Here is a 27,256-nt window from a genome sequence, read left to right as displayed (position 1 = left end):
AGGAATAATGAATGCCCTGGAAGCTAACAAGCCATTGTGTTTAGAATCTGCCAAGGTTAGGCCTTGGCACCACTCTGAGGAAGTGCATTCCAGAACCAAGAGCCCTGCACCTTGCCTGCCTGCTGCCCCACCCAGAGGAGTTCAGCGCCAGGGCAGGAGGCCAGAGCATGCCGGCAAATCTAAATGGCTTCTGGGGAGCTTGGGGTAAAGCAGGAGGTGAGGTGAGATGGCAGGAAGGAAAAGGGAGTATTTGTACAGCCCTTTCTCTGGCAAGGTCTTGGCACCTCATGTGGGTGGGTTCTTGTCAGAAGAGAGTCTCTGCTATAAGCAGGCAGTAAAGACAGGATATTTGGCTACGATCCATAATTAGGTATAAGAAAAGTAGTGGGTGAAGCCATTTGCCGTGGCTAAATAATGTTATGATAGTCTGACGTAGCATTTTAAGTTCTTAAGGATATCACACTGGAGAACAGAGAAGTAAACAGTTGTCTGCAGACAACTGCAAAGCAAGGTCAGGTGACATTTTGGCATTCCCACTTTGAATAGTGGAAGGTGCTGCAGACCTGTGCCTGAGTGGTTGTGAAGATGACTCATGAGTGAGGTGGTTTGTGCTGCTCAGGCTGAGCCCATTGTTCCCGTGCAGGGGTGCGGGCCCAGTGCTGTCAAATTTCCAGTGTTGTTTTTTTCTTTTTAATTTAAAAAATCCTTATCCAAGGGTATGTTTTTTTTTATTATTTTTTATTTTTAGACAGAGGAAAGGGCAGGGCCGGGGAGGGGAGAGAGAGAATCATCCATGTGAGAAACATGGTTCAGTTGCCTCCTGTACGCACCCTGACCTGGGATGGAACCTGCACCACTTTTGGTGTACGGGACACACTCCAGTCAGCTGAGCCCCCGGGCCAGGGCCAGATCTTCTAGTGTTTTCATGGAATTTGGATATTTATGTAAACTTTCCTGAATTTTAAGTGTGGGTAATAATTTCCTTTTAAAGAAAGACTCTATGTGCTAAATTGAACTTTCCTTTGGGCCAGGTAGGGCTTGGGGACTGCCTCTGTAGTGTGAATGGCTGATCCACTTGCCCTGGGGGTCACTGTGCGTTTCTCCAACAGACTTGGTGAGCATTTCTAATCAGATCCCACACTCCGTGACTCCCAGCATGAGCACTATGTGGTCAGCAGGTGAGTTGGCCAACTCCAGGTGATGACAGTGCCATGGAGCTCTGGATGCTGTAGCGAATGATTCACAAGGGGGTGGGTGGCTGACCCTCTTGGTGACCTGGGGTGGGTGCAGCCCAAAGCAGGAGGAACGGAAATGCTTTGATATAATGAAGTAAAGTTTTACTTGATGTAGTGTATAGCTCTGGGCTGCTAAGAAATTGTAATGTCAAAAAAGTAGTCATCATTGGGCACCATTTCTGAATGGCACATTATGCTAGGTGTGATATCAGCAGAAGCCCACATTGGCTTGTAGCAATTAGAAATTTATTTATGATTCAATGCAATACCTATTAAAGTACCAATGGCATATTTCACAGACATAGAACAAACACTTCAAAAATTTATATGGAACCATAAACAACCTGAAAAGCTGCTGCAATTTTGAGAAGGAAGAGTAAAGTAGGAGAGATCACAATACCTGATACTAAACTATATCACAAGGCCACTGTAATCAAAACAGCCTGGTACTGGCATAAAAACAGGCACATGGGCCAATGGAACAGAACAGAGAGCCCAGAAATAAACCCAAGTCTCTATGGTCAATTAATATTTGACAAAGGGGGCAGCAACATAAAATGGAGTAAAAACAGCTTCTTCAACAAATGGTGTTGGGAGAACTGGACAGCTACGTGCAAAAGAAATGAAACTCAAGCACCAACTTACACCTTACACAAAAATAAATTCAAGGTGGATAAAAGACTTAAATATAAATTGTGACATCATTAAAGTCCTAGAGGAGAATGTAGGTAGGAAAATCTCAGATATTTTACGCAGAAACATTTTTACTGACATGTCCCCTAGAGCAAGGGACATAAAGAAAAGAATAAACAAATGGGACCTCATCGAAATAAAAAGCTTCTGCACGGCTAAATAAAACAGTATTAAAATAAAAAGAGAACCAACTGTATGGGAAAACATATTTGCCAATGATACCTCAGACAAGGGTTTAATCTCCAAAATACATAAAGAACTTACACAACTCCACTCTAAGAAGACAAGCAACCCAATTAAAAAATGGGCAAAGGACTTGGACAGACACTTCTCCAAGGAGGACATACAGAGGATCCAGAGAAACATGAAAAGATGTTCAATATTGCTAGCTATCAGAGAGATGCAAATTAAAACCACAATGGGATACCACTTCACACCAGTCAGAATGGCCATCATAAACAAAGCAACAAACAGCAAGTATTGGAAAGGTTGTGGAGAAAAGGGGACCCTAGTGCATTGTTGGTGGGACTGTAGACTGGTACAACCACTATGGAAAGCAGTATGGAACTTCCTCAGAAAACTAAAAATGGATCTGCTTTTTGACCCAGCAATTCCATTGCTGGGACTATATCCTAAAAACCAATCCAAAAGAACCTTTGCACCCCGATGTTCATAGCAGCACAATTTACAATAGCCAAGTGCTGGAAGCAACCTAGGTGCCCATCAGTAAATGAATGGATCAAAAAACTATGGTACATTTACACAACGGAATTCTATGCAGCATAAAGAAAGAAGGAGCTCCTACCCTTTGCAACAGCATGGATGGAACTGGAAAGCATTATGCTAAGTGAAATAAGCCAGGCAGTGAAAGACAAATACCATACGATCTCTCACCTTTAACAGGAACCTAAACAACAAAACAAAGAAACAAGCAAAATATAGTCAAAGGCACTGAAATAGAGGACAGGCTGACAGTGACCAGAGGGGAGAAAAGAGGGAGTTTCAGGGGAGAATGGGAATGGTTTATAGGAACAAATATAAAGAACACATGGACAAAAACTAGGGCGGGGGTGGAAATGGGAGGGAGGTGGGGAGGGATGGATTGGTGGGCTGGAATGGGAGTAAAAGGCAGAAAACTGTACTTGAACAATGATTAAAGTAAAAATAAAAATGAAAAAAAGTAAAAAAAATTATGAAAATGTTTTTAAGGCAGATGAAAGGCAAGCTGTGTGAGTAGAGACTGGTGTGACAGGACGGCAGTGTGCTCTAGTGAGCTACATGTGATCGATCCAGGTTCAGCCTCAGAGCTGTGTCCTAGCTGTGGAATGTTAGGAAGTCACCTACCCAGCCTGCGCCTCAATTTCTTCATCTGTCAAATGGGAATATTACTCCTGCCTCACGTTCCATGTTATGAGAATAGTGCTGAAATGGGCAGAGTTATCATGCCCCCACATGTAGGGGCTTGGGGCACTTCAGTTTCCTTCTCTTAAACCAAGGGGAAGTCTCTTATTGCATGGTGTAGACCAGTCTCTGAGTCTAGCTGTCAGTCTTGATATTAAATTTACCATATAGCATCAACTTCACATCCAAAGGATAATACGATATATGGAGCAGGTGTGGCCTTTTGTGAGAGATGGGTGGAGAAAGACATTCAGGTACAGTGAGTAGGGCTTAGGGAAACTGGTACCCCTGCTTTATTCTAGAAGATTTGGTATAAACAGAGTATGAGGGAAGGGAGCAAGTCAGAGTATCCTCTCTGTGAAGTTTTTCTGCTTTGCTGGCAGATCTCTGAGCCCTCAGGGGCAGCTGTGTGCAGGTGTTTCTAGTGGCCCAGAGTTACTACCTCTCAGAGAAGCCTTTAGTTCACCATTTTCTTTCTCTGATTTTTACCTCCCACCTCATGCTCACTGTTCTCCAGTCCCATTGTGATCATCTATGGCTGTGAAGAGGGAACAACAAGCTCCTCACAGTGAGTTCGTAGTAATGATCACATTGCATGATAGTTTAAAGTTCAGATTTAATCATTCCGTCTTCCATGTAAGGTGGTTTTCCCTATTTGGAGTAATTAGCTGCTAGGCCGACGCAAGTGCATTTTTCATGTCAAGCACACAATGGAAACAGAAGACAAAGAAAGGGCGAAGCTGAGAGGGCTTGGAGAGGGGAAGCAGAGTTGTTGAATTGAGGAGTAAACAGCAGTCAGGGCTCTGGGCTGGGGATTTCACAAGTTAATCCTAGCTCCATTTCTGCAACATGAGCAGACACGTTGCTGTGTCATCACAGAGAGGGCCAACTACCTGAGTGTTTGAATTTGGGTCAGTCTGATGCTACAGTCCCACAACATCTGCCATGAAAGGCCAGGTCCCCTGAGGAGTTCCACCAGGTAGAGGAATGTTAGTAACTCGCAGTCACTGAGCATCACGGCGTGCCTGGTGCTGTACTGGGCACCCCACAGGTAGTGTCTCAGTCATTTTTCAGGAGATGTGACTCTCAGTGGACAGGTGAAAAGACAGAGGCTGGAATTTGCTCAGGGCCCCAGAGCTGGAATTGGAACTCAAGTCAGAGTCCACAATGTCAACAAGAAAAAAAGAGCATGATACTTTGTATGTGCTGATGTGGAATGATATTCAGTATAGAGCATAAGCAAGGGAAATAAAAGCATGGGGGTGAGTTAGCAGTGTACAGTACACTCCCATAATTTAAAAAGACAAATGAAAATTTGGGGTTGGAGGGTATGCATACTTATGTCCTTGTCACATGACAGCCGGTAACATTAGTGGCCATGGGAAGGGTTTTTGAAAGAATAGGGATCAGTGGGAGAGAGATTCAATATGTTATTTAGTGTGTTTTTTTAACAGCATTTGCATTTTCACCATATCATACTTTTGAGGAGTCTTACAGATAATTGTCATGAATGTGTTAAGTTCATAAAATGATTTCAAATGCCCATTCAAACTCCTACAGATATTCTTGAAAAGCTCAAAGCTGAGGACACATGTTATGCTAGGGAAGGGTACATTGTAATCCATGGAAAAAGTAATGGAACAATACAAAACTGATGATATAAAATTCAAACATTGGGAATTTCTACTGTGTTGTAATAGGTACAGCCCAAGTCTCCAAGGAGAGGAGCATAAGACACATTCATACCTGTGCATTTTAGTCTAGGACTTAAAGTATGGAAGACTGTGTTATAGGTCATCAGGTCAGAGCATGCTTTGTGTCAAAGGAGCAAGACTCATAGTGGGACCAAGAGTCTTTGGATTAGATGAAGTAGAGGATAGTTGCTCTGTGTTATACATGAGGCAACTAAGACCCAAAGAGGTAAAATGATTTGCAAGTGCAGCAGGCTATGGAACCTGGCAGATGTCTGGATGAGAATCACTAGGCACAGTGAGAAATGTCTGGGAGAGCATTGTGCCATAATAGCTCTCACACCTGTTGGGTGCTTAGTGGGTGTTGTGCAGTGTTTCTGGTCGCTGGGTTAGCCGAAGACAGGTAGGGAAGACATTAGCATAAATTCTCATGCAAGGGAATTGGAACAAGGCATTTTGACCAAGAGTTGTTATTTGGGTGGTTTTGGAGATGATTTCTAGAAAATTAACAGAGTGCTAACTTTGTTTAGATAGAGTATGTCTGTCACTCTCCTCCTTCAAAGTGAAAAATCAGAATTATGTAATCTACTGAGATGTGATCCAAATTTGTGATTCTCCTTTCTCTTCACCCTGACTGTAAGAAGTCCTGCTGAGGAATCACCTCTTGGCTGATTATGTAAGCCTCTGCATTGAGAAGGCACATGGTATAGTGGGAGGGAAAAAGTAGTTGACTTGACTTGAGTAGACTAACATTCTAGGTCTAACTTGGCCATGATCTGTAACATATCGTACAATGCTCAGAGCTTTTACTTTGTTATCTATAAAATAAAGAAATTGGGCACATAAAATTTAAAGATCACTCTTCTTCCTAAAATTCTGTTTTCTTTTCTCTGGCTTACCTGTCACAAAGTTGAAAGGACCAAATATGAAAAAAAAATTTTTTTTGAAAACTTTTTATTTAGTATGTTTTTTTTTTAAATCATCACTTCAGAAGTCTTGTAGACCTATAAAAAAAACTTCCCAGATCACAAAATACATTTTTGTCATTGGAAATATACATTGTTTTTGTATGGAGAAGTAAAGCTGGTTCTTTAAAACTCGAGTTGAAGTGAAACTCTTATTGACAAATTAAATGAAATTAATTGCAATAACCTTTGCATCCAAGCAGCTTTTCAAATTCTTCTTTTAGTCGAGATGAACCAGGTGAATCTGGGCTTTTACTTCTTCGGTTAAACTGTAGTTGGAGACTAGTGCTGTCGCTGGGCACATGTGTGAAGAGGCCTTTCGGGATACGATTTGCATGGCTCTGTTTCTGCCTTTGGCTTCTGTGTGAGGGTAAGTGTACACTAGTCCTCTCCTGAACCCTGCGAGTTCGAGTCACTTTTACAAATCAGCGGTAAGAGCTGGCTGCACCTTGGCCTTTGTGGTGACAGTTCATGGTTTTGCCATAAGAACCATGCCATGGTTCTGCCTTGAATTTTTTATTAACCATTCAGGCACATTTGCTGGCCTTCTCACCCTCTTTCTCTTAATAGACAGGGGTTCGAGGGTGTGTCTCTCACCTGTCTGAGCTTCTCTTTTGATACAGATCTCTTACGCAGATGGCATCTGAGGATTCCACACCCTTGTTTTACTATCAGATTCAGGATTCATGGTGGTGATTCCTTCGCCAGCAGTTTCTTCAAATGTTGAGAAATCTGGGATTAATTTCTGTGGCTCTGTCTGCCTTACTTATCAGTATCAGTGTAAAAACTGTTTAGGAGTTTCCAGGATTCAAGGTTCTTTTGGTAGATACAGGGACAGGAGGGGAACTGAGGGGAAGAGGGAAAAACTTGCACTTTGGATCACATACCTTGGATCGGTACTTTGAACAATGCACCATGCTGATCTTGGGCCAAGAGTCCTGTAGAGGTGATGGGCAGCACAGCACTGTATAACAGTGGCCTTGCCCCCTCCCTTCTTTCCTGGCCTAAGAGTGGGGCACCTGAGGAAACAACCCAGAGATGCTGGAATTGGAGCCCAGGGGATGAGTCCCTCAGCTGGGGAAAGCTATGCCTATTGGGGCTGCTGTAAGAGTATCATGAACATAGAAGCTGGATGGCAAAGAATAGACTCAGTGCAGGAAACACCGAGGGACCCTGCCGCTCTGAGAGGACGACAGGAGTAGAAGATCTAGTAGTCATGACTTCCAGTCTGTGAGAGCCTGCTGTGTCTTAAGGATGAATCCCTGCTGTAAACTCGTTTCCTTGCATCTTAACAGTGAATAACATTACTTAAGATAGCTCTTTTGGGAAACCCATGAGGAAAGTGGGTGGTATTCTCATTTCACACCCCCAAAAAACTGAAGCTCAGAAACATGAAATAATTATTCAAGGTTACACAGCCAGTAAGAACAGTGTCAAGATTTGAACCCAGGTCTTTGGAGGACACATGTTTGGAAAGCAAAATGGAGAATTTAAAAGGTGAAAGGCCTAGAGTTATTTGAAAATATCCATCCCTGGTTTTCTCATTATTGTGGAATTTACTTAGTCCACTAGCTCCACTCGTTTCTGCAGGTGTTCTTGAGATGACAGTATGTTCCGCTCATTTATGGAGGAGCAGCAGGTCAGCCTGCTTTCATATCGGGTTTTATTTATTTTTTTCTTTTCAACAAAATGCCTATGGTCTATGGGACATTTACCTGACAACGAGGAGAACAGTGTTAATTGCAAGGAGCAACACATCAGGTGTATGTTTGTTCAAGGATGTTTTCCTTTGTTGACACTCTCTTCTACCTTAAAGTGGATGTTTGTTTTCATTCTGTGGAAGACTTACTAATAGATGGCAACTCTGGTTAGATTTTTTCTAGAAAGTTAATGTTTCCACTCTTCCTAGGAGAGTTTAGCATTCCATGCATAGCAACCAGAATTAGAAAAGCAAGCAAGACTAAAGGCCTATATATTGGAGTTCAACATCCTAGTTTTAGTGAGTTGCCATGAGTGTCACTTATCCCCCCTTTCCTTCTCATTCAACAAGAATTTATTGAATACATGTTTCACTTAAGACCAGCGATATTGTGATTGATAGTAGGAATTACGTTTGGTTTTGATCCCTGGCTGTGACACAAAGCTACTAAAACCCTTGGAATTTCCTGAGTGGTAAGAGTGGTGATGGTGACAGGAGTGACTTTTGTGATTCCTAACAGATTCCTTTAACCACAAAGGAGTTGATGTTGATAAGGTGACTTTTAAATCAACAAAAGAAAAAAGCAAACAAAGTATAACCAGAGACATTGAAATCAAGAACAATCTAACAATAGCCAGAAGGGAGGGGAGTGGGAGCTGTGGGGAAAGGGTTTTCAGGAACTACTATAAAGGACACATGGACAAAACCAAGGGAGAGGGTGGAAGCAAGGGAGGGAGGTGGCTTTGGCTCAGCTGGGGGTGGGGGGGGGGCGGAATGCAGACACCTGTAATTGAACAACAATAAAGTAATTCATGGGGAAAATAAATAAAAAGCCTGAAGAACGGGGGCTGGCTGTCAGAGATCCCACTGCGGTTGGAGAGGCAGATCTTTCAGTCCCACCTGTGGTTTCCAGGAAGGGGGAGGGGTTGGGGGCTGAGTCAGGTGCTGTTGGCTGTTGTTTTCATCACTCATGCCAGTGTCATGAAGCCTCCATTAAACCCAAAGGACAGGGTTCTGAGGGGTCAGTGAGCACGTGGAGATGCAGGAAGAGTGGTGCACTCAAGACCATGAAGCTCTGAGCCCCTTCCTGTGTAACATGCCCTGTGCATCTCTTCCATCTGACTGTTGCCAAGTTGTATCCCATAATAAGCCAACAACCTAGTAAGTAAACTGTTATGCTGAGTTCTGTGGGCTGCTCTAGCAAATTAATTGAACTGGGGAAGGGGGACATGGAACCTCCAATGGCCTTTACAGCCCGTTGGCCTGAAGCATGGATAACAACCTGGACTTACCATTGCTGTCTGAAGTGGGGACAGCTTTGTGGGGCTGAGCCCTCACTCTGTAGAATCTGACGCTGTTTCCAGGTAAATAGTGTCATAATTTACTTATCTTGCTGTCAGTGTCCCCTGAAAACTGAAGCATTGCTTGTTGGTTTTGGAAAACAGGGCAGCAGAGACCCTACTGCACGGAGCACAAAAAAATGAGTAACACTTAGCCCCTGACCTAGAGGAATTGAGTTATATAAAAATCATATAGCTGTTACTTAGCATTTGCTAAAGGCTAAGAACTGTGCTAAGCACTTTATATAGATTATCTAGTATAATCCTCATATCACTGTATAAGTAGTTGGTAATCTCTCTGTTTTACAGATGAGAAAACTGAGGCCCAGAGGGTTTTAATAACCTGTCCAAGACCACACAGTAGGTAAATTGGCAGAGCTGACAAGCAAGTGTAGATTTGTATGATTTTCAACCTTGCTGCTAAGACACTTTGTCAGGCTGGATAGGTGAAAGATGTTCTTAAGTGCCAGCAGGATGTACCAAGTGTCAGGGCAAAGCACTGAAAGTTGTAAGTGGTCAGAGGATAATTTGCTTATGGTTGAAGGTATCCATGATGCTTCGTGAAGGGAGTGGTCTTTGAAGGACAGATGGGTTAGGAAGAAGAATTCAAGCCGGGGGATGCAACTCATGGGGGGAAAGGGCTTTCTGAGGGTTATGTGGGCATAGGCCGGTTTGATTGAATCAACTTCCAGATTCTCTATCCTGGAAGGGAACTGCCTGGGGTATTAAGACTTGCAGGTCCTTCTTTCCAGCCTGCCCTTCCCCAAAGGACTTTTTCCTATTTTTCAAAAGAAAGGCAGACCTATTCAGCATTCAGAACCTGTTAAACTATTTTGTCCTTAAGAGTTAAACCTCTTGGGTGGATGTCGGCAAAGTAAATGACCTTAATTATCAAGTGACACATCCTTTTCTAAGCCATTTTCAGTACATGTAGAACATTTGAAATAATTTTAGATGGTATATCACGGCTTATACTTATATATGACTGCATGTAACTCTTACAAATTCTTTAGACCCTAGTCATGTCTTCATTGTGTCTTCATAATATAATACATTCCATAAACCTGTACTTATGTGAACAGGGTTTCTCAGCATTTAAAATCTATCAGAATAAAAAAACAGGAATAGAATTGTTGCTAAACTGTTCGTTCTAGCAAAAAATAATATTATTGAAAGATATGATCCTTGTAATCATTGGGAAAACAAAATTACTTTGTTCATATCATTAAGAGTTCTTTTCTAATAAAAATTTACTCTTTATGTTTAATAATTATCAATATTATTATCATATACTAACAATATACCTTTAAAATTATATATTATTAATCATTGTAATGATAACTTAGTTTAGAAGAAATTTTTAACATCTAGAGCTTTATAGTCATGGGAAATAAAACTTAATTTATTTCTATTTTTGTCACAGAGAAATAAAATAGGGTGATGAATTAAAACTCTCAAGCATAAAATGTTACTTTGTGATAAAGTTTTGCAGAGGAGGTGACATTAGAATTAAAATACAAGGAGGAAAAAGAATGCTATGAAATTTCCGACTGTTAAACTCATTGCACCGACTTTTAAAACAGATGACTGGATATTGAATTTCCACAGCATTTTATTACACTGGATACATTTAAGAGAATCATGAAAGGTTCTATTTAAAAAATATTAACATATACCATATATTGCAGATGATATCCTTTGGTACTATTAAAATTTTTAATGTAAAGTGTTAGATATTCTCTTAGACATACACACTGAGGGATGCAGTTTTTCTGATTCCTTTGGTGGGTCCTTGGGTAAAGTAGCTGGAGGAACACTGAGTTGAAGCCTCCTAGATATGGGCTCAAATATGAAGCAGAAAAAAAATAACAGGTTTCCCAACTTCGACTTAGTTAAATAATGTTGAATAAATAAGCCTTTTTAAAGCAAGCTTTATATACAATTTTATGTACTACTTGCTTGTATATACCTCATATACTACTACAGTTGCATCAATCAAAACCACTGAAGCAGCCCTGGCTGGTGTAGCTCAGTGGATTGAGCATGGGCTGCAAACCAAAGTGTTGTAGGTTCGATTCCCAGTCAGGGCACATGCCTGGGTTGCAGGCCACGGCCCCCAGCAACCGCACATTGATGTTTCTCTCTCTCTCTCTCATTCTCCCTTCCTTCCCTCTCTAAAATAAATAAAATCTAAAAAAAAAACCACACACAACCTCCTACAACTAAAAAAATTTAATGGGCAAAATCTTAAAAAAACAAACAAACAAACCCGCTGAAGTAGTGGGTGAGCATGCTCCTCCGTGGGAACCAACTCTGGTCAAGTATGGGCTGTCTGCCCTCGTGTCTGAGAGAAGATGGATGCAGAAGGCTTGCTCTAGGCTGCTCTGAATTGTGTGGCCCTGTTGGAGGGGTTGGGGGAGTGCAAGAGTACTACAACCAGGATGGGATATGAGCATTTTACTCAACTCTCTCCCTTCACACCGAGTCCTCATATCACAGGAAGAAAAGCTTGGTATCCGAGTGATTTGCCACACCTCCTGATTCTAGCCAACCACTCACAAACGGGTGTTGTCACTGGGCCTAAGAGGGCTGGGAGGAAAGATGGCCATCCCTCTGCTGTTACCCATCTGGCAGGCTCCTCCAGCATACATAGGTGTGGGCACACTGCAAGTTCTTCAGCTAGTAGAACCCTTTCATTCTACTCAGAGTGTCTTAAGGAAAGGAGTAAATGCCTTCCCAGGCTCAGAAGTGCCTTTTTTGTTTTTGAACCTGACATTCTGATGCACAAGGAAGCACGTCTGTGACTACCTCTCACGTAGTGTGTGCCTCTGGTGGAGTGGCAGAGGATGAAGTGCCTTCATTGCCACCTGACTCACACTCCCAATCTGGTCATTTGATCATGAGGGAAACAGAGGAACCCGGGAGAGTGCTGGGTCGAAGAAGAGGAAATTGGAAGCAGATCAACCAGAGAAGGATTGTTCGTGCATGGACAGATTTTCCTAGCATCTTTCTCATCCACACCCATCTTTATAATGTGCCCTCCAGCTTTTTAGCAGAATGCCTCGTTTGATTTTGCAGCTGACGTGTAGCAAAATCAGTGTCTTAAAACTCTGTGTATTTGTGGTAAAGAGGTAACTGTGCTTAAGTACCATCCATGGGACTTTTGAATGCAGACACTCTGAAGAAAAGCAGGGGCCTGGTTGTCTCTTTAGGATGAGTGGCTGATGTTAGGCATTTGAACTTTAAGAAATTAGACATTGGATCCAGAAACAGCTCTATTTTCCAAATTGTGTGTTTTGAAATTCAATTTGGTTTACATAAATTAGTGAGTGTTCTGCCAAGTCTAAAATCTTTCATGAGGATAGGAAAAAATGTATATAAGGTTTCCTTGGTCATTTTACTTTTGATCATAATTTGTGGTGTTAGAAAAAATACTTGTTTTAATTTCCCAGATTGTTATACTATCTGCCATTTTTTCCATAGTACTCAGTCTAAAGTCAGTGAAACCAAGGCAAAGTGACTTTGTACTGTTAGTGTGAGAAATAGAGCTAAAATGTATTTCTGTTTATTAGCTCTTTCTTAATTCACTAATATCAGATTTGTTCTGAGATGTTACACTGGGTTAGATGATATTAAATCAGATTGGCTTCACTGAAACACAGTCATCTGTTGTATTGAGAATAGTTATAATCTGCTGGGTTGTTATTTGTTTAAAACATCAGATAGAGAGGGTTTTTTTCCACTTAATTTTAGAGAAGATATGTGATTAGGTGGGATAAAATTTTACCAAAAAGTTTACAAATTTATCATATTTGAGAGTTCTTAAAATGAAATTACTTATGTATTACAATCCTGCTCTCCTTATTGGCTGTTTGTCTTATTGCTCATAAATCAGAATAAGGTATTTTTACTTGCAAATATTTGTATTTTTCATTTAAATGTCACATATTTATCCTCCATGTCCACTCTGTAAATTAAAATCAGTGGCAGCATTTAAGTAACATCAGATTTAATTTAGGTTGACAGGTATCAAAGTGAGCTACATATTTTGTGAGACTCATAACTATTTAAATGCAAAGTGGTTTTATAATTGAAAATCCATGTATATTCATCAGAAAATCTTAACATCACAGAGATGACTTTTAAGAATTGCCCCCAGATCAAGTAGCTAAATAGATCCAGGGAGAGTTGATTCTGTTTCTGACAGCTTCTCTTCCTGGACTGAAGCAAGGGTCGCTGAGGATGGGTGCAATCAAACGTGAACAGAGCCGAGCCACACAAAAGCCTGGTAGGGGTCTGGTGCACTCAGGCTGGACGCCTTTGTGTGTAGGGTGTTTGTTAAAAAGCGAACAGATGAGACCGTGGAACGTTGGACACTGGCACTGCAGTGTCGTCACCACTGCGGGGAGTTGTGTGGGCCCAGGTGAGGCCGAGGTGCTAACAGGCCAGTCATAGAAAGGCTCACAGCTCACTTTGGCTCCTTAACAAGCTGTAGCCGTCCCCTGAGAAACCGATTCTCCCCAAAGTGGCCAGCCTCTTGCAGTGAAGCCCCTTTGTGTTTTTCATGTGAATCATGTATAAAAAGAATTGGATGTTCCTGACAAATTCTTAAGTGGCTTTGCTACAGTTAATATTTCACTTTATCTAAATTGAAATACAGATTTACTAAGGAGCCTCGATAACTGTATGCCAATAACTGATTTTTGTTATAGATAATCTGTGACCGTCCTTTAAAAGAGCAGTGTGCCCCAGCCCAGGGCTGCCTTCAAAGCTCTGAGAAGTAGACCACTCTTGCAGGGTGTGGCACATGTTCTCTAGGCCTTTGTCACCCTTACTACCACATTCAGGGGTTTTTTATTGTCTTACTTTTGACACTTTTTACATGTGACATAATTATCCTGACCTACCATGTGTAACACACTGTGCTGGCAGTCTTGGGGGGGAGGGGCAGTGATGTATCCTCCATCTTATGATGATTTTGAGGCCGTATGAAATAAATAAGTCCCAGGAACGTAACATACCGCATAGTGCCTACAGTTTACAACACTGTGTTGCATATATTTGAAGATTTTGCTTATTTATTTTCAGAGAGAAGGGAAGGGAGGGAGAAAGCGAGGGAGAGAAATATGGATGTGTGAGAGAAACATCAATCGGTTGCCGCTTATACACTCCTATCTGGGGACCTGGCCTGCAATCTAGGCATGTGTCCTGACTAGGAATCAAACTGGTGACCCTTCAGTAAACAGGCAAGCACTCAATCCACTTAGCCACACAAGCCAGGGTTGTGTTGCATTTCAAAATTGCTAAGAGAGTAGATCTTAAAAGGTCTCATCATAAGAAAAAATTTTCTGTAGTTATGTTTGGTGACAGATATTAACCAGACATATTGTGGTAATCATTTCACAATGTATACAAATATCAAATAGTTATGTTGTTAATATCATGTTATATGTGAATTATGCCTCAAAAGATTTTGAGACCTTACTAACTTTTGTTAAAAATTTAATTGTTAATAATATTATTGTGTATACTATAAATATTTTACAAAATGAACACGTAATGCTTTCTGTTTCTAGTTATATTTAGATGGAAACTGTTACCCCAAATGAAGTGATTTGTATAGTGTAGGAAAATTGCCCTCATTCTTTATTTCTTGAGGTGAGGAGTAGTTAAGTAGCCATTCACTTTATAATAGATTGTTAAACTGTTCATATGTTTATTTTCGGGGGCCCGTTATAATTTATGGAATGGAGAAGAAGGATTCCTCCACCCTCAAAATATCCCCTGGAACAGCCTAAAATTTTATTGTTATCAATTAATTATTTTAGTTAATATTTGGCTTCTCCCTTTCCTCTTTCCTATGGAACTATTCTGTAGCCAATAATGCATGAAGACATGAGCCCGTCCATGTGTAGGGCTTGTCAGATCCCCTTTTCTCCATAGCCTGAGAACCGAGCTAATGTAGAAGGGGCAGTTCTGGAGGGTGGTCTGATGAGGGGAGAAAAAGCCATTGAGTGGATGTTGGCAAAGTGGAAATTCAGTAAACCTAAATAGTGCATAACTTGTATTTCCCACCTTTTCATATTTCAGGAACCAACACATAACTAGCTTGAATGACTTGCATAGCTTTCTTCTCAAATGGTAGTATGAGCAAAATCTCACTAATTTAACCTAATTAGGAAGATGATTAATATACAGTGTTTCAAAAGTGTAGTTATTACTTTTAAAGGCACATTCAGTCATATAAAGCTAATAAGTAATGCTTTTTAAGAACCCTACATTCATGAATAGAAAAGAGTATAATTTTTAGTTAGCATTTGAATATTATATGAATGGATACTTCAGAGGTGCTTCCAGTAAGTTATTGCTTGGAAGGAGCTTTTCCCCCTGTAAGTCTGTGTTCCTAGTAAAGGTCTTAAAACCCAGGGTTGTCCCAAGAGTCTTGAAACACCAATTTAAAAGAATCTATGCAACCTAATGTTCATAGCAGCATTATTTACAATAGCCAAGGCTAGAAACAGCCTAAGTGCCCATCGATAAATGAGTGGATCAAAAAACTGTGACACATTTATACAATGGAATACTAAGCACCAGAAAGAAAGAAGGAGCTCCTAACCTTTGCAACAGCATGGATGGAACTGGAGAGCATTATGCTAAGTGAAATAAGTCAGGCAGTGAGGGACAAATACCATATGATCTCACATTTAAGTGGAACCTAATGAACAAAAGAAACAAATGAGAAAAATAAAACCAGAGGCATGGAAACAAAGAACAAACTGACAGGGACCAGAGGGGAGGGGGAGAGAGGAATATGGAGGGAAAGAAGGGGAAGGGTCTAGTCAAGGAACAGGTATGAATGACCCATGGACAATGGGAGGGGGTGGCATGCAGGGTAGGGAAGAGCAACATGGGAAAATTGGGACAACTGTAATAGAACAAGAACAACAACAAAATGCAACACCCCCACCCCGCCCCCCAAACCCAGGGTCATTCCGTTCACATAGTTATAGAGTAGGGGAATCCTTGAGGACAGATTTTTAGTTAGTTACCCACTGTTTTCAGTATGAAAGAGCCATGAATTAGGTTGTATGATTGGCTGTGTGTTACCTCACTTAGGTTGTGTGTGTGACAGTTATGACTGCTGTGTTAGTGACAGAGTCCTGACAGGCAGACAGTCTGTTTTGAGGAAGCCTGGCTGTACTGCTTGTGAGTGTCTGAGAGAGGCAGAGCGTGGACATGGTTTTATCCTCCCCAAAATTCCTTTGGAAAACAGTCCATTTAGTGTTTCATTTTAAAAATTATGATTGGGATATTGTGAAAAACCAAATATTGGTTTCTTTAAGAAAATATATATGCTTATATAGTTTGAAATTTTTTCTATTTAAAAATATTCCTCAGTTGTTTGTCTACCTGTTTATTAATTTCTTTGGAAGAGATGGATGGAAGGAGTGAATGTGAGAAGCAACCTTCCATTCCCCATGGTGATTAGATGTTAGGTTAAGAAGACACTAATCAGTGTAACAGGGTGGGGTTGCAGCAAACCTGGGCTTATTCTTGAGCTAGTTACATGGTGTTTGGTTAACATGATGTTGACCTGTACTCAGTGCTCTTTGGACAGGGGCTGTGGGCGGTGGGAGTTGGTCTCTCTGCTCTGCCTCCTTCCCCTCCCAGCCTAGGAAAGCAGCCCAAGGTACCTGAAGTTCCCTTTCATTTTTATGAATGAATAATACCTGCTGAGAGCAAAAAAAAAAAACAAAAAACAAAACATTTATTAGGAACAATGTCTGGGGCCCAAATGAATTAATCCCTCCTGCTACTGCCCCAGGGTCATACCACACAGAGTCCCATCTGTAAGAAGTAGCTCCTTCTCAAATCTGTGCCTGCAATTTTGGGAATTGCCCTTACAATTTTATTAATGGCCCTGGCAAAATGAACAGTGGCCATTGCTGTATAAGACAGCACATGGGATTGTTCAAGGGAACTGTGCCCCATTTATTATGGGATTTCCTGGTGAAATTTCCCGTGGGCCCCAATGTCATTATTTTCTAATGCCTGGATTCTGAAAGTTGCTTTAGCTTGAGCTAGTCTTTAATGCCAAGTGCATCTTCAACTGCTCCATTTCAGGGTTACAAACCAGGGACCAAATCAGATACTGAATTCATGTCCAATTCCTTAGAATAAAGGTTTTTAAACCTCTTATTTGAAATCACTGTTTGTCTTTTCCGTCCAGGGTATATTCACTCATGTTTACCTTTCCCGATGGGAAGTCAGACCTGCCTGCAAACTGCTCTGGAAGAAATTCCAAACTTTGGGGTCAAGGAGGGGGTTCTCAGTGTTTCTCTTGTAGACTTTCAGTTTCAGTTGCCTTTGAGAGAAAAAAGTTCTCTTGGTCACCCTCTGGATGCTCTCCTCATGGGACATTCTTTTCGTTTATTTTCTGAAGAGTCTGTCTTGTCCTAGTGGACTCCCCATGTAGACTGACTTTTTAACTCTTGGAGGGCGGGGCACAGAGGGCACATGGGGGACCGTGTGTGCTGGTGGTTTACAGCCGTCTCTGCAGCTACATTGCCGGGTTCCAAAGCTGCTCCCTCCCCCCACCCCCACTCATAAGCTGTGGGGACCTTGGGAAAGGTCCATTTTTTAATCTTTAAAAGTGGGGATTATATCAATATTTACTTTATATGATTATTTTGAGGATTACATTAGCAGCTAGAGAGATGTGAAGAGCTTGGAATAGCACCTGGCACATAGTAAGTGCTCAATAAATATTAGTTTTTATTAATATTACAAATTTATTTCATTACTTGAAAACTGTTAGTGGTAATGACACTTTGTACTGAAGGACTCAAACTGTGCCTGTCCCATCATAAGATACCTCTCTGAGGTGGGTATACCTGCGTGGTACCGATTTATTTGAACAAGGACCTCGGGCATTCCCTTGCTGGTTTCCCCCGCGGCATCCGAATGAGGAACATGTCATTTGCGAAGAGACATCATTAGTGCCCTCATACTTTACCCTGCAGGCTTATCAGCCCCTGTTCTGAGCATGGGACCCAGACTTCTAGATGGGCTCTCACTGAGCTCTGTGTAAGCTCCAGTGCCGTGTCTGCTGGGGGCTCCCTCTGCTGGCCCACCTAGCGTGTATGCAAATCTGTGGAGTAACAGCTTGTACAAAGTCAGTTGTAGGTTTTTAGGGATGTTTGCACAAATACACTTGAAAACTTTACTTGTGTGTGTGACTGATATAGAAGTGACTGATCACTTCTGCATTACTCTTTTTTGCCATTTGTATAACGAGCTGGAATATTTTCATATTTTCAAGTTTGAAACTGTCTTGTTTGTTTTAGAATGGAAGCTATCATGGCATACCAACAAATGGTAACTTCTTTACAGTGTAGTTATCAATTGTTAGGTTTTACATTTCAAGATGAAGTACTAAATATCTTGGAATGTTACTTTCAACAGTGTAAAGCAAAGACTCTCCATGATATAGGGAGTTAACTCTTAACATCTCAAAAGGTCCCATTTTAAAGTGGTGTCATAACCCACACCCCATAGGACATTGTTTTGTTGAGGGTTGAGGTTTTATTTTTACATTGTCGGAAAGTAGCACCTCAGATTTATTGTCCAATCCATTATTTATTTGGAATTGTAATTCATTGATACATTGTGCCATGACATCCCTAAAACTGCATTTTAAAGTAACACTTTTACGTCTTTGTGTTTTCCTGATCACTGTGTCCTCTTCTGTCTTTTCTTTTCCCTCTCTGTTCCTAGGATCAAATAGCATAAGTCGGGTACCTGCAAATGTTGAGAATGGAGAAAATGAAGGAACAACTAAAATCATTGCACCTTCACCAGTAAAAAGGTCAGTCGGTCAACTGAAGGAACATAACACTTTGTAGAGGCTGTCACAAAGATGATTTTCCCTGTGAGCAACGTTCAGAATCTTTTCCCTTTGATAATTCACTGATACTTTTGATCAAAATAGTCTGGGGGCCAAAGAATACTTTAAAATGCCAGTGAATTATGCAGCACCAGGCCCTGCCCGTCTCGTTTGAAGGAGACGTTCCTGCTGTCACAGCGTGGTGAACTCAAAGATAATCAGCAGTTTGTGTTCTCAGCAGCGAAGTGAAAATTCCGTGTGATTTTTTAAATGGCGTGATATAATGGACCAACTCGGAGGGACCTGAGAAATAAAGTAGATGATATTCATGTTTAATGTACTATGTTCATCACAGTGGCGCACTAGCTGTGGCCTTGGAAAGGGGGTTTACAGCGTTTAGCGGCACAGGGCTTCAGAAGTCAGCCACTGCATATGTATGAAGAGCTGTCATGGTCCTCTGCATCAGTTTTCCCAGCAGCATTCCCTGGTGGAAAAACCTTCCTTAATGTATTACACGGACTGTTTCCCTGGAAGATCAGCCTTGTTTTCTAAGACACAGTTTCAGTGTCATTTTTTCCTATCTCCAATTATGTTCATGGGACAGCGTGTTAGAAGTACAATGAGCAGCTTTCATCCGCTCACTTTCTCTCCAGAGATCACTCCGCACACACCACGGAGAAGTGCAAGCAGTCAGAAATGCCTGACCTAGAAAGAATTCTTCGATCATCTACTCCATCTTGTTAGTAAATAATGGTGTCTTCATTCATCTGGATTTTGACTACTTGGAGAAATACAGTTTATAATTTCTCAGCATAATGATTTCAAGATATGAGGAGTCTCAGAGTTGCAGTGTTTTTTTCCCCAGGGTTTTGATCACATTTTCTTTTGTTTAGGTTTAGAACATTCCCTGTACAGATTCTCTTTTTGGACTGACAAGTTCTTTGCCTTTGCAGACACTTGAGTGTGCTGTGCCTCCTTTAGTCAGCCTCACAGCTGTAGAGAGAGTTGGCTTAATCTGTATGTACCGGGTGTGCTGTGTAAGTCCAACAGAAGGACAGTAATTTTCCGTGAAATTCAGATCCGAAGCTCTTTAGAATGTATAGAAGGAGTTCAGTCTCCTTTGTAATTGCATTCTTGCCAATAGGCCTGATACTTAAAGGGCTGCCAGAATTTTCCCACTCAAGCTGTAGATGAGAAATAGCTTAGGGAGCGAATGCTGTTAATTTGCTGCCCAGGATTTTGTTGTTCTTTAACTTAGGCCTACTCTCCCACTTGCCCTTTCCCCTCGCTATTCCATTTCTCAATCTCCCTTTTCTCGCTTTTCCCTGTGATTTACTAAACACACTCACATGCATGTGTGTGTGCACACTTTCTACTGTTGTATTCAATACCTACCATGTTTATTACTTTTCCTCAGTTCAAACGTAAGCTTTTACTTTGGAAATTTGATCTTCCAAAGATTTTTAACTTTATAAAAATAACATATTCTTCATCTATAATAGGTTGATTATTATGATATTATTACTACTTACTATGTTCCAATGTTATGAATTATGTGCTTTTTTCAAATATATTTTCAGACTTATATTCCTATATGTTTATATGTTATATGTTCATAATGGGATACAAGTTTCTTTTCATTTTTTGAAATTACCTTGTCAACTTTTTCTCTCCCTTTTCTTGGCTGTTATAAAGAACCCTGCTATGACCATGTTTGAAGACCATTATTAGAGTTTTCCTCAAAAAGCCAGGGTTAAAAGTGCATTAGGAGTTCAGTAGCTCTACCTTTTTCTGAAGGCTGAGACTCTGAAAGCAGGATGGGAAGTGAGAGGTGACGCACCTTGTCTCCCCCTCTGGTGACCCCTCTGGTGACAAAGGCTTCTGATTCATCCCTTCCGAGTGTCTCCCATGTGTTTCTAAACAATTTGTTGAGATCGAGTAACAACCCAGATATATTTACTTTCTTAGGGCAGAAAGATGATACTAGGTCAGGAAATAGCATTTGAAAGTCATTCTGGTTTGGAAGGATGATGCCAAGAAATGGCGGAAGCTGGGGGCAGGGAAAGGTCAGTGTGGGTAGCCCCAACCTGCCCAGAGCTGACCAGCCTGCACAGATTCAGACCCAAATCCAGAGCCAGGGGGTCTCTGACCACTCCTAAAAAGAGGGAGCCAGCTCACCAGCCAGGATGCCCTTGCTTCTGTCCTGCAGGTGGGCTCTCTTGAAAGTTTCTTAACAGTGGATGACTGGGCTTCTGTTCACTTAAAGCAGTAAAAATAGAAAGAGGGGTAAAAAAACTCAAAAGTACAAATTTGCTGGATACCTGTCTCTATTTTTTTTTAGGTGGCCACTCATATTCTTTTTGGAATGAGTCATGGGTATAAATAAACACACATTTTTAAACATTTGTTAAGTAGTTTTACTGAAGAAATAAGTGTGTGGGTTAACTTCCTTTTACTATCTAGTTAATTTGTTTTCTGTACTTTTTTTTTTAATTAAAGCTTTAAGAAGGCAAAGAATGAAAATAGCCCCGATACCCAGAGAAGCAAATCTCATGCACCATGGGAAGAAAATGGCCCCCAGAGGTAAAGGGAATCATTGTTTTTCTAAAGCAGAACATTAGAAAAGGGGTTAGCAATTGCTCCTGTCAAATAATGGAATCCAAGTGCTTTGTGGCTGCTCAGGACTGGCACTGGACAAGGCGGTCAGAGGGCTAACCCAGTGTGACTGGGAACTTCTGACATAGAGACCCACAGGACGTGTCCTAGCGGGAAACTCTCCCCTGGAACAATGGAAGGGAAACCAGTGGGCATTAAGAAACTTCCCAGGAAGGTCATTGTAATGGTTTAAAGTAATGCCTTCCTGAAAACTCTAAGTGAAATATATTAATGATAATTTCTCCAATTTCTTTGTTCTTATGAAAACTTTAGTTGAAAACTGTAGTTTATGAATAGGGATTCTAGAAGACCTTCATTCCTAAAGATGTATATTTCATTTCTTTTGTTCATAATGACCCATCCAATGACAGAACTGCATTCTAACTTACAGGCTAGATAGTTACAGTGGTTTCAAGTATGAACACCCAGGGGTTCCAATTCAAGCTCTGCCATTTTCTAACTCTCTCTCTCTCATTGTTAAATGGGCCTAATGGTTGTATTGCAGTACTTAGGGTTGATATGACGATTAGCTAAGGTAAGGAATACAAAGCCTTTAGCTTGGTCAGTGCCTGGCCTGTGGTAGGTTCACTGTAAACACAGTTTGTTGTCGTTATTATTGCTATCATTTGTTTCTGGACAGATCCATTCCTGCAAAACAATGACTTTATGATTTGTTTTACCAAATCTTACCTGTCTCTTCTTTCAGTATACCTTGTCAGCCAAAAGAACTGTTTGCCCACGATTCAGTATTCCCCCAAAAGTACCAGCTATGTAATTATGAACTCTTCCCTAGAAGCATTGGGTTTTAGAGTTAGGGTGCTGCTCCCCCAGGTCCTCTGCAGGGATTATTGACCATTGTTCTTCTACTCTAGTGGACTCTACAACTCCCCCAATGACCGCACGAAATCCCCAAAGTTCCCCTACGCTCGCCGCCGAAACCCCTCTTGTGGGAGCGACAACGACTCTGTGCAGCCAGCAAGGAGACGGTAAGCTGAGCATAGCCCCGATTTTCATTTTCAACAGAAGCTCTGGGTCCCCATCACTTTCGTATTACAGGTTATTCTCATAGTGTTGTGGCTGTCTCCCCAAGGTAACAGAAAGCTTAGGTTTTCTGAGAAAAGGTGAGCTAAGGATCCCGAGCATTTCTCCTAAACAGCCAGAGTTTCAGAGAATGATTTCAAAAATAGTAACAGGAATGTGCTATCTGTATCATAGTTAAGACTGATAAGTTAAGAATATACATATATATTTTAACTATATACATATTGTATAGTGTGTGTATTGCATTGTATAACATATTATATTAAGGCTATATATTAATACATAAAAGATATTAAATGTTTCGGCCTGAGAAGACAACATTGTGTTCATAGATTAATCTCAGGTGAAGCTATGTGGTCTACTCTCCAACCTGATATTATTGTATAAACACGAGTAAAACTCCTTTCAGAGCACAGAGTAAACGAACACTGTTACATTTTATCCAGCAAGTTAGATTGTTTCTGTGATTACATTTGCATGTGTGTACACTTTAATTTTTTAAAAAATCCATGTCTAGAAGTTTGGGACTCTCTTTGCAGAGCAGGCTGGGCAATGTGACAGGCCCAAGAGAAGGAGACCTGGAAATGACATACCAGTGGCATCCACTTCATTCCTGCGTGACGGGGGCAGTGACTTACTTTGTGTTCACATAAGCAGTATTTTATAAGTGACTCTTATAATTATGAGAAGTTCAAATCACGTTCTCACACAACCATCACGATTCCTTTTGCATACACTGTGGATCAGGAACACAAACAGGCCCATCTTTCTTCTGTGCCCTGTTTGTACCTCCTGCTGATCCACCCTGTTGTATTCTTCCTTCTTCTGCCAGTTTTCCAGAGACTTATTCCCAGCTTTCTCAAACCAGGTCCAAATCACTAAAATCCTTTGATGGTTAAGAAGAGAAAGGTCTGTGTCACCTTCAGCTAGTGGGACTGATAAGGGGGAAAGAAATCATGACCAACAACGATTAGATAAATGATGGAATGATAATTGGCATTTATCATGTTCTAAGTATTGAACAAATTGCTTCCTGTATATTCTCACTTGATTCTTATAATAACCATATAGAAATGGGCATTTGCATCATTCAGTCATAAGGAATTTATTTATTTATTTATATCCTCACCCAAGGATATTTTTTCATTGCTTTTAGGGTTGGGGGGCGGAGAGAGGGGGGGAGAGGGGAAGAGAGAGAGAGATTGTGAGAGATACACATTGATTGGTTGCTTTCTCGTAGGTGCCCCAACCAGGGATTGAACCTATAACCTGGGTATGTACCCTGACAAGGAATCAAACCTGTGACCTTTTGGTCCATGGGATGACGCTCCAACCAACTGAGCCACCCAGGCCAGGGCTTCTGAGGCATTTTTAGCAGAGAGGCATTAATGCAAGGAATTTTGATGCACAAATGTCAGTGGTTTTGAAGGAACAATAGGCAGAGACATGGTACAACTCTGAGATCTGGATGCTGTGCTGCCCCTGGGCTGGAAGAATAAAAGGAGACAAGGGGGTGTTACCTAGAGGTCCAGAAGTTTCTCTTGCCTTTGAGCTGGCTCTCATGAGCCTGTGCTTGCTGCTGACATTGCTGGAGGAACCACCACTGTAGCTAACAGTGTGGAATCCCCACTTCTCAGCAGTGCAAGAGTGGGTGCCACACCTACTGCCAGAGCATAGTTGCTTCCCCTTTCCCCTGCCTTCAGATCTCACCTGAGTGTTTCTCCGATTAGAATGCAGCTGGCAACGGAGCCCAGAAAAGGTAATTTTCAGTCATCTCGTCTTGGCACTGCAGGGCAGATTGCAGACGGGATGGGATGGGGTTGAGTGCCGATGGACAGTCCCTGGCCCCGCATTGCCACCTCACTTCTGCAGTCACTGTCCCTTGTAGCATAGCTCTGGGATTAGGAGCCAGGTCTGTACACCTGAAAAAGGCAGGGATGATGAACCATCATTTAAATAAGGCAGGGGGAAAGGTTTTCTGCTTCCTTCCCTACCAAGGATTGGTTCAGTTTGGACAACGCTTAAAACTGGGACAATACCTCTGGGAAAAACTTTCAAGTGCACCTGTGTTTATATGTGTGTTGAGGAGGTGGGGTCAGTGGGATTCACTGAATATGTTAAGAATGTGGCATTGTCTGAGTATTGTTAAATAGATTGTGACAACTTCTCATTCTTAATTATTAGTGTTCTTTGTTATCATTCCTTAAATAAAATAATTACACATGTTGAACAGGTGGTCATTTTGATTTCAATATACTGAAAAATGAGCTTACAAACTTTGGCTAAAATATACCAAAATTTGCATTTTTTTTTCAAACTGAGTGCTTGAAATAGTTCGGAGCATATATGTTCTCAAATCCAGACTTAGTGACTTGTACACTGAGATACATTTTCTGTTGGCTTCCTGTGAAACAGAGATGCGACTGTAGTGAGTGGTCGCCAGGCCCTCTCATTGGCACCATCCGGGGCAGAGGCCAGTCTGATGTTGCCTGAGCAGCCCCGGAGCCGTCTGCCTGGCTCTGTGTGTCACTTGAAAGGTCTCATTCAACACATGTGTTCTGAGGAGATTAGCCATTGCTGCATGCTGCCATGGATGAGCTAAAGCCCATCCTTTGTTTCTTTTCACTATAAATGTCCTATAAATGTCCCTGACCTTGTTACTCTTGTTCAGAACACATATTTTCACACATATCTTCACACATATTTTACTGTGCCCCTGGACACACATCCCTAGTTAGACACATTGACTCTAACATTTAAAACCAAGATTTGTCATCAGCATGGAAAAATCTCAAGGACTTTAATAATAGGGCATTCTTTTTTTTTCTGTTTTTATTTTTTTAATTTCTACACATTTCTGTGATACATGACTAGGATAATGCATTGTGTGTGCATGGGGTGTGCCCACCAACCAAAAGTCAAATCATCTTCCGTCACCATATGTTTGACCCCCTTTACCCTTTACTCCCCCCACTCCCTTCCCTCTGGTAACCGCCATACTGTTGTCTATATCTCTGAGTTTGTTTTATATCCCACATATGAGTGAACTCATATGGTTCTTAGCTTTTACTGACTGAATTATTCAATTGGCATAATATTCTCAAGGTTCATCCATGTTGTCACAAATGGCAGTATTTCATCTTTTCTTATGGCTGAGTTGTATTCCATTGTATATGTACCACATCTTCTTTATCTAGTCTTCTATCGAGGGATACTTTGGTTGTCTCCATGTCTTGACATGCTGCAATGAACATAGAGGTGCCTATATTTTTGAAAATAAATGTTTTCGAGTTTCTTTTTGGCTTAATACCCAGAAGAGGGATTGCTGGTCATATGGTAACTCTGTTCTTTGTTTCTTGAGGAACTGCCAGACTGTGAAGTTCTGTTTTGTAATGGATACTGGGACACCATGATTTGTTAAAGGTATCAAACTGTCACGTTTTGCCAGGCGTTTGTTATTAGGTGAACACAGCTGTCACATTCTGGCAGAGCCTAGAACATTGGTTCTTAAACTTTTTGGATGATGGAACTCTGAGAATCTGGTGAAATGCTGGACACATTCTCTAAGGAGGAAAAAATTCATTAGGAAATACATGGACAAATGTTTTTGTAATTTTTCAGGTCATGGAGACCCTGAAGCCTGCTTGTTTCAACTTTTCTATGCTAGAAAAAGAAAGCCTGCGTACTTTCTGGAAGTGCGATTTATTTTTCACCGCCATTCATCTTTATACTTGAAAATGTTTATTGGGTACCTACTTTATGCTGGGCACTGTGTTAAACAGCATTAAAGAAAGTCTCTGACCTTTGGCAGTTTACAGTTTTGGGAGGAAGAAGTATACAAATTACAAGTGTATTTTTGTAATAAACAGTGCAGTTATGACTGCTGTATGTTCTCAAGGGGGAGTTATGTGAAGGGAATTCAATAAAATATTTTTATTGAAACATAACATGCATACAGAAAAGTATACGTGTTCTGAGAATAATGGCTTGATAAATTTTTACCATTCAAACACCTGTGTAGCCAGCACTATTAGAGGAAGTTTGGCTGAGTTGTTGAATCAAGGAGGTCAGGAAGGGCTCCCTGAGACTGGATGCTGGAGCTGGAATCTGAGACAAAAGCAGGCAAAGAGAGGGAGAGGGGCTAGCACAGGCAGAGGCCTCGGGATGGGAGGGAGCAGGGAGCATTCATAAAAAAAATAAAAGGCTGATGTTGCTTAAGCATTGAGAGTGTACAGAAAAATGCCAGAAATGAGCCTTGATAGAAAGATGGGTCCAGACCTCATAAAACACCTGAACTTTGTTGAGGATTTTGGTTGTCAGACCAGTAGTTTTTAGAAGGGATGATTTCAAGGTCACATTTATTGTGTAGAGGTGACCCTTACTGTTCTGTGGAGAGAAGGTGGGAGGGAATAATCGCAGAAACAGAGAGACCAGGCAGCAGGCTCTCCTACGAGGCCTGGCCAAAGAGAATGAGATCTTGAGCCAGTGGGTTAGTGTGGAGACATAAGGGTGTAGGTGGTTTCAAAATCCATCTGGAGGTAAAATTAATAGAGCTGACAGGATCAGTGTGAGGGTAAAGGAATGAAAGATGTCAAGAACGAAGACCACAGTTGTACAGTTTCATGGATTTAAGTACAATGCACTAAATGA

General features: G+C 41.2%; 1 protein-coding gene across 3 annotated transcripts in view; it reads left to right on the top strand.

Moving 5' to 3' along the window:
• EPB41L4A (erythrocyte membrane protein band 4.1 like 4A) overlaps positions 1–27,256 on the top strand; it is a 249,755-nt gene that overhangs the window by 181,596 nt on the left and 40,903 nt on the right. For all 3 annotated transcript variants that reach the window (XM_045837932.1, XM_045837933.1, XM_045837931.1), the window contains 3 exons: positions 18,802–18,892; positions 21,410–21,493; positions 22,438–22,551. In XM_045837932.1, coding sequence (XP_045693888.1) covers positions 18,802–18,892; positions 21,410–21,493; positions 22,438–22,551 — 289 coding nt within the window. The remainder of the gene's footprint in view (positions 1–18,801; positions 18,893–21,409; positions 21,494–22,437; positions 22,552–27,256) is intronic.

The sequence above is a fragment of the Phyllostomus hastatus genome, unplaced genomic scaffold, assembly GCF_019186645.2.
Source record: "Phyllostomus hastatus isolate PE091 unplaced genomic scaffold, TTU_PhHast_1.1 phas_contig_254, whole genome shotgun sequence".
Classification (NCBI taxonomy): domain Eukaryota; kingdom Metazoa; phylum Chordata; class Mammalia; order Chiroptera; family Phyllostomidae; genus Phyllostomus; species Phyllostomus hastatus.
The sequence above is the reverse complement of the archived record's forward strand: the minus strand, read 5'-3'. Positions and strand labels throughout refer to the sequence as shown.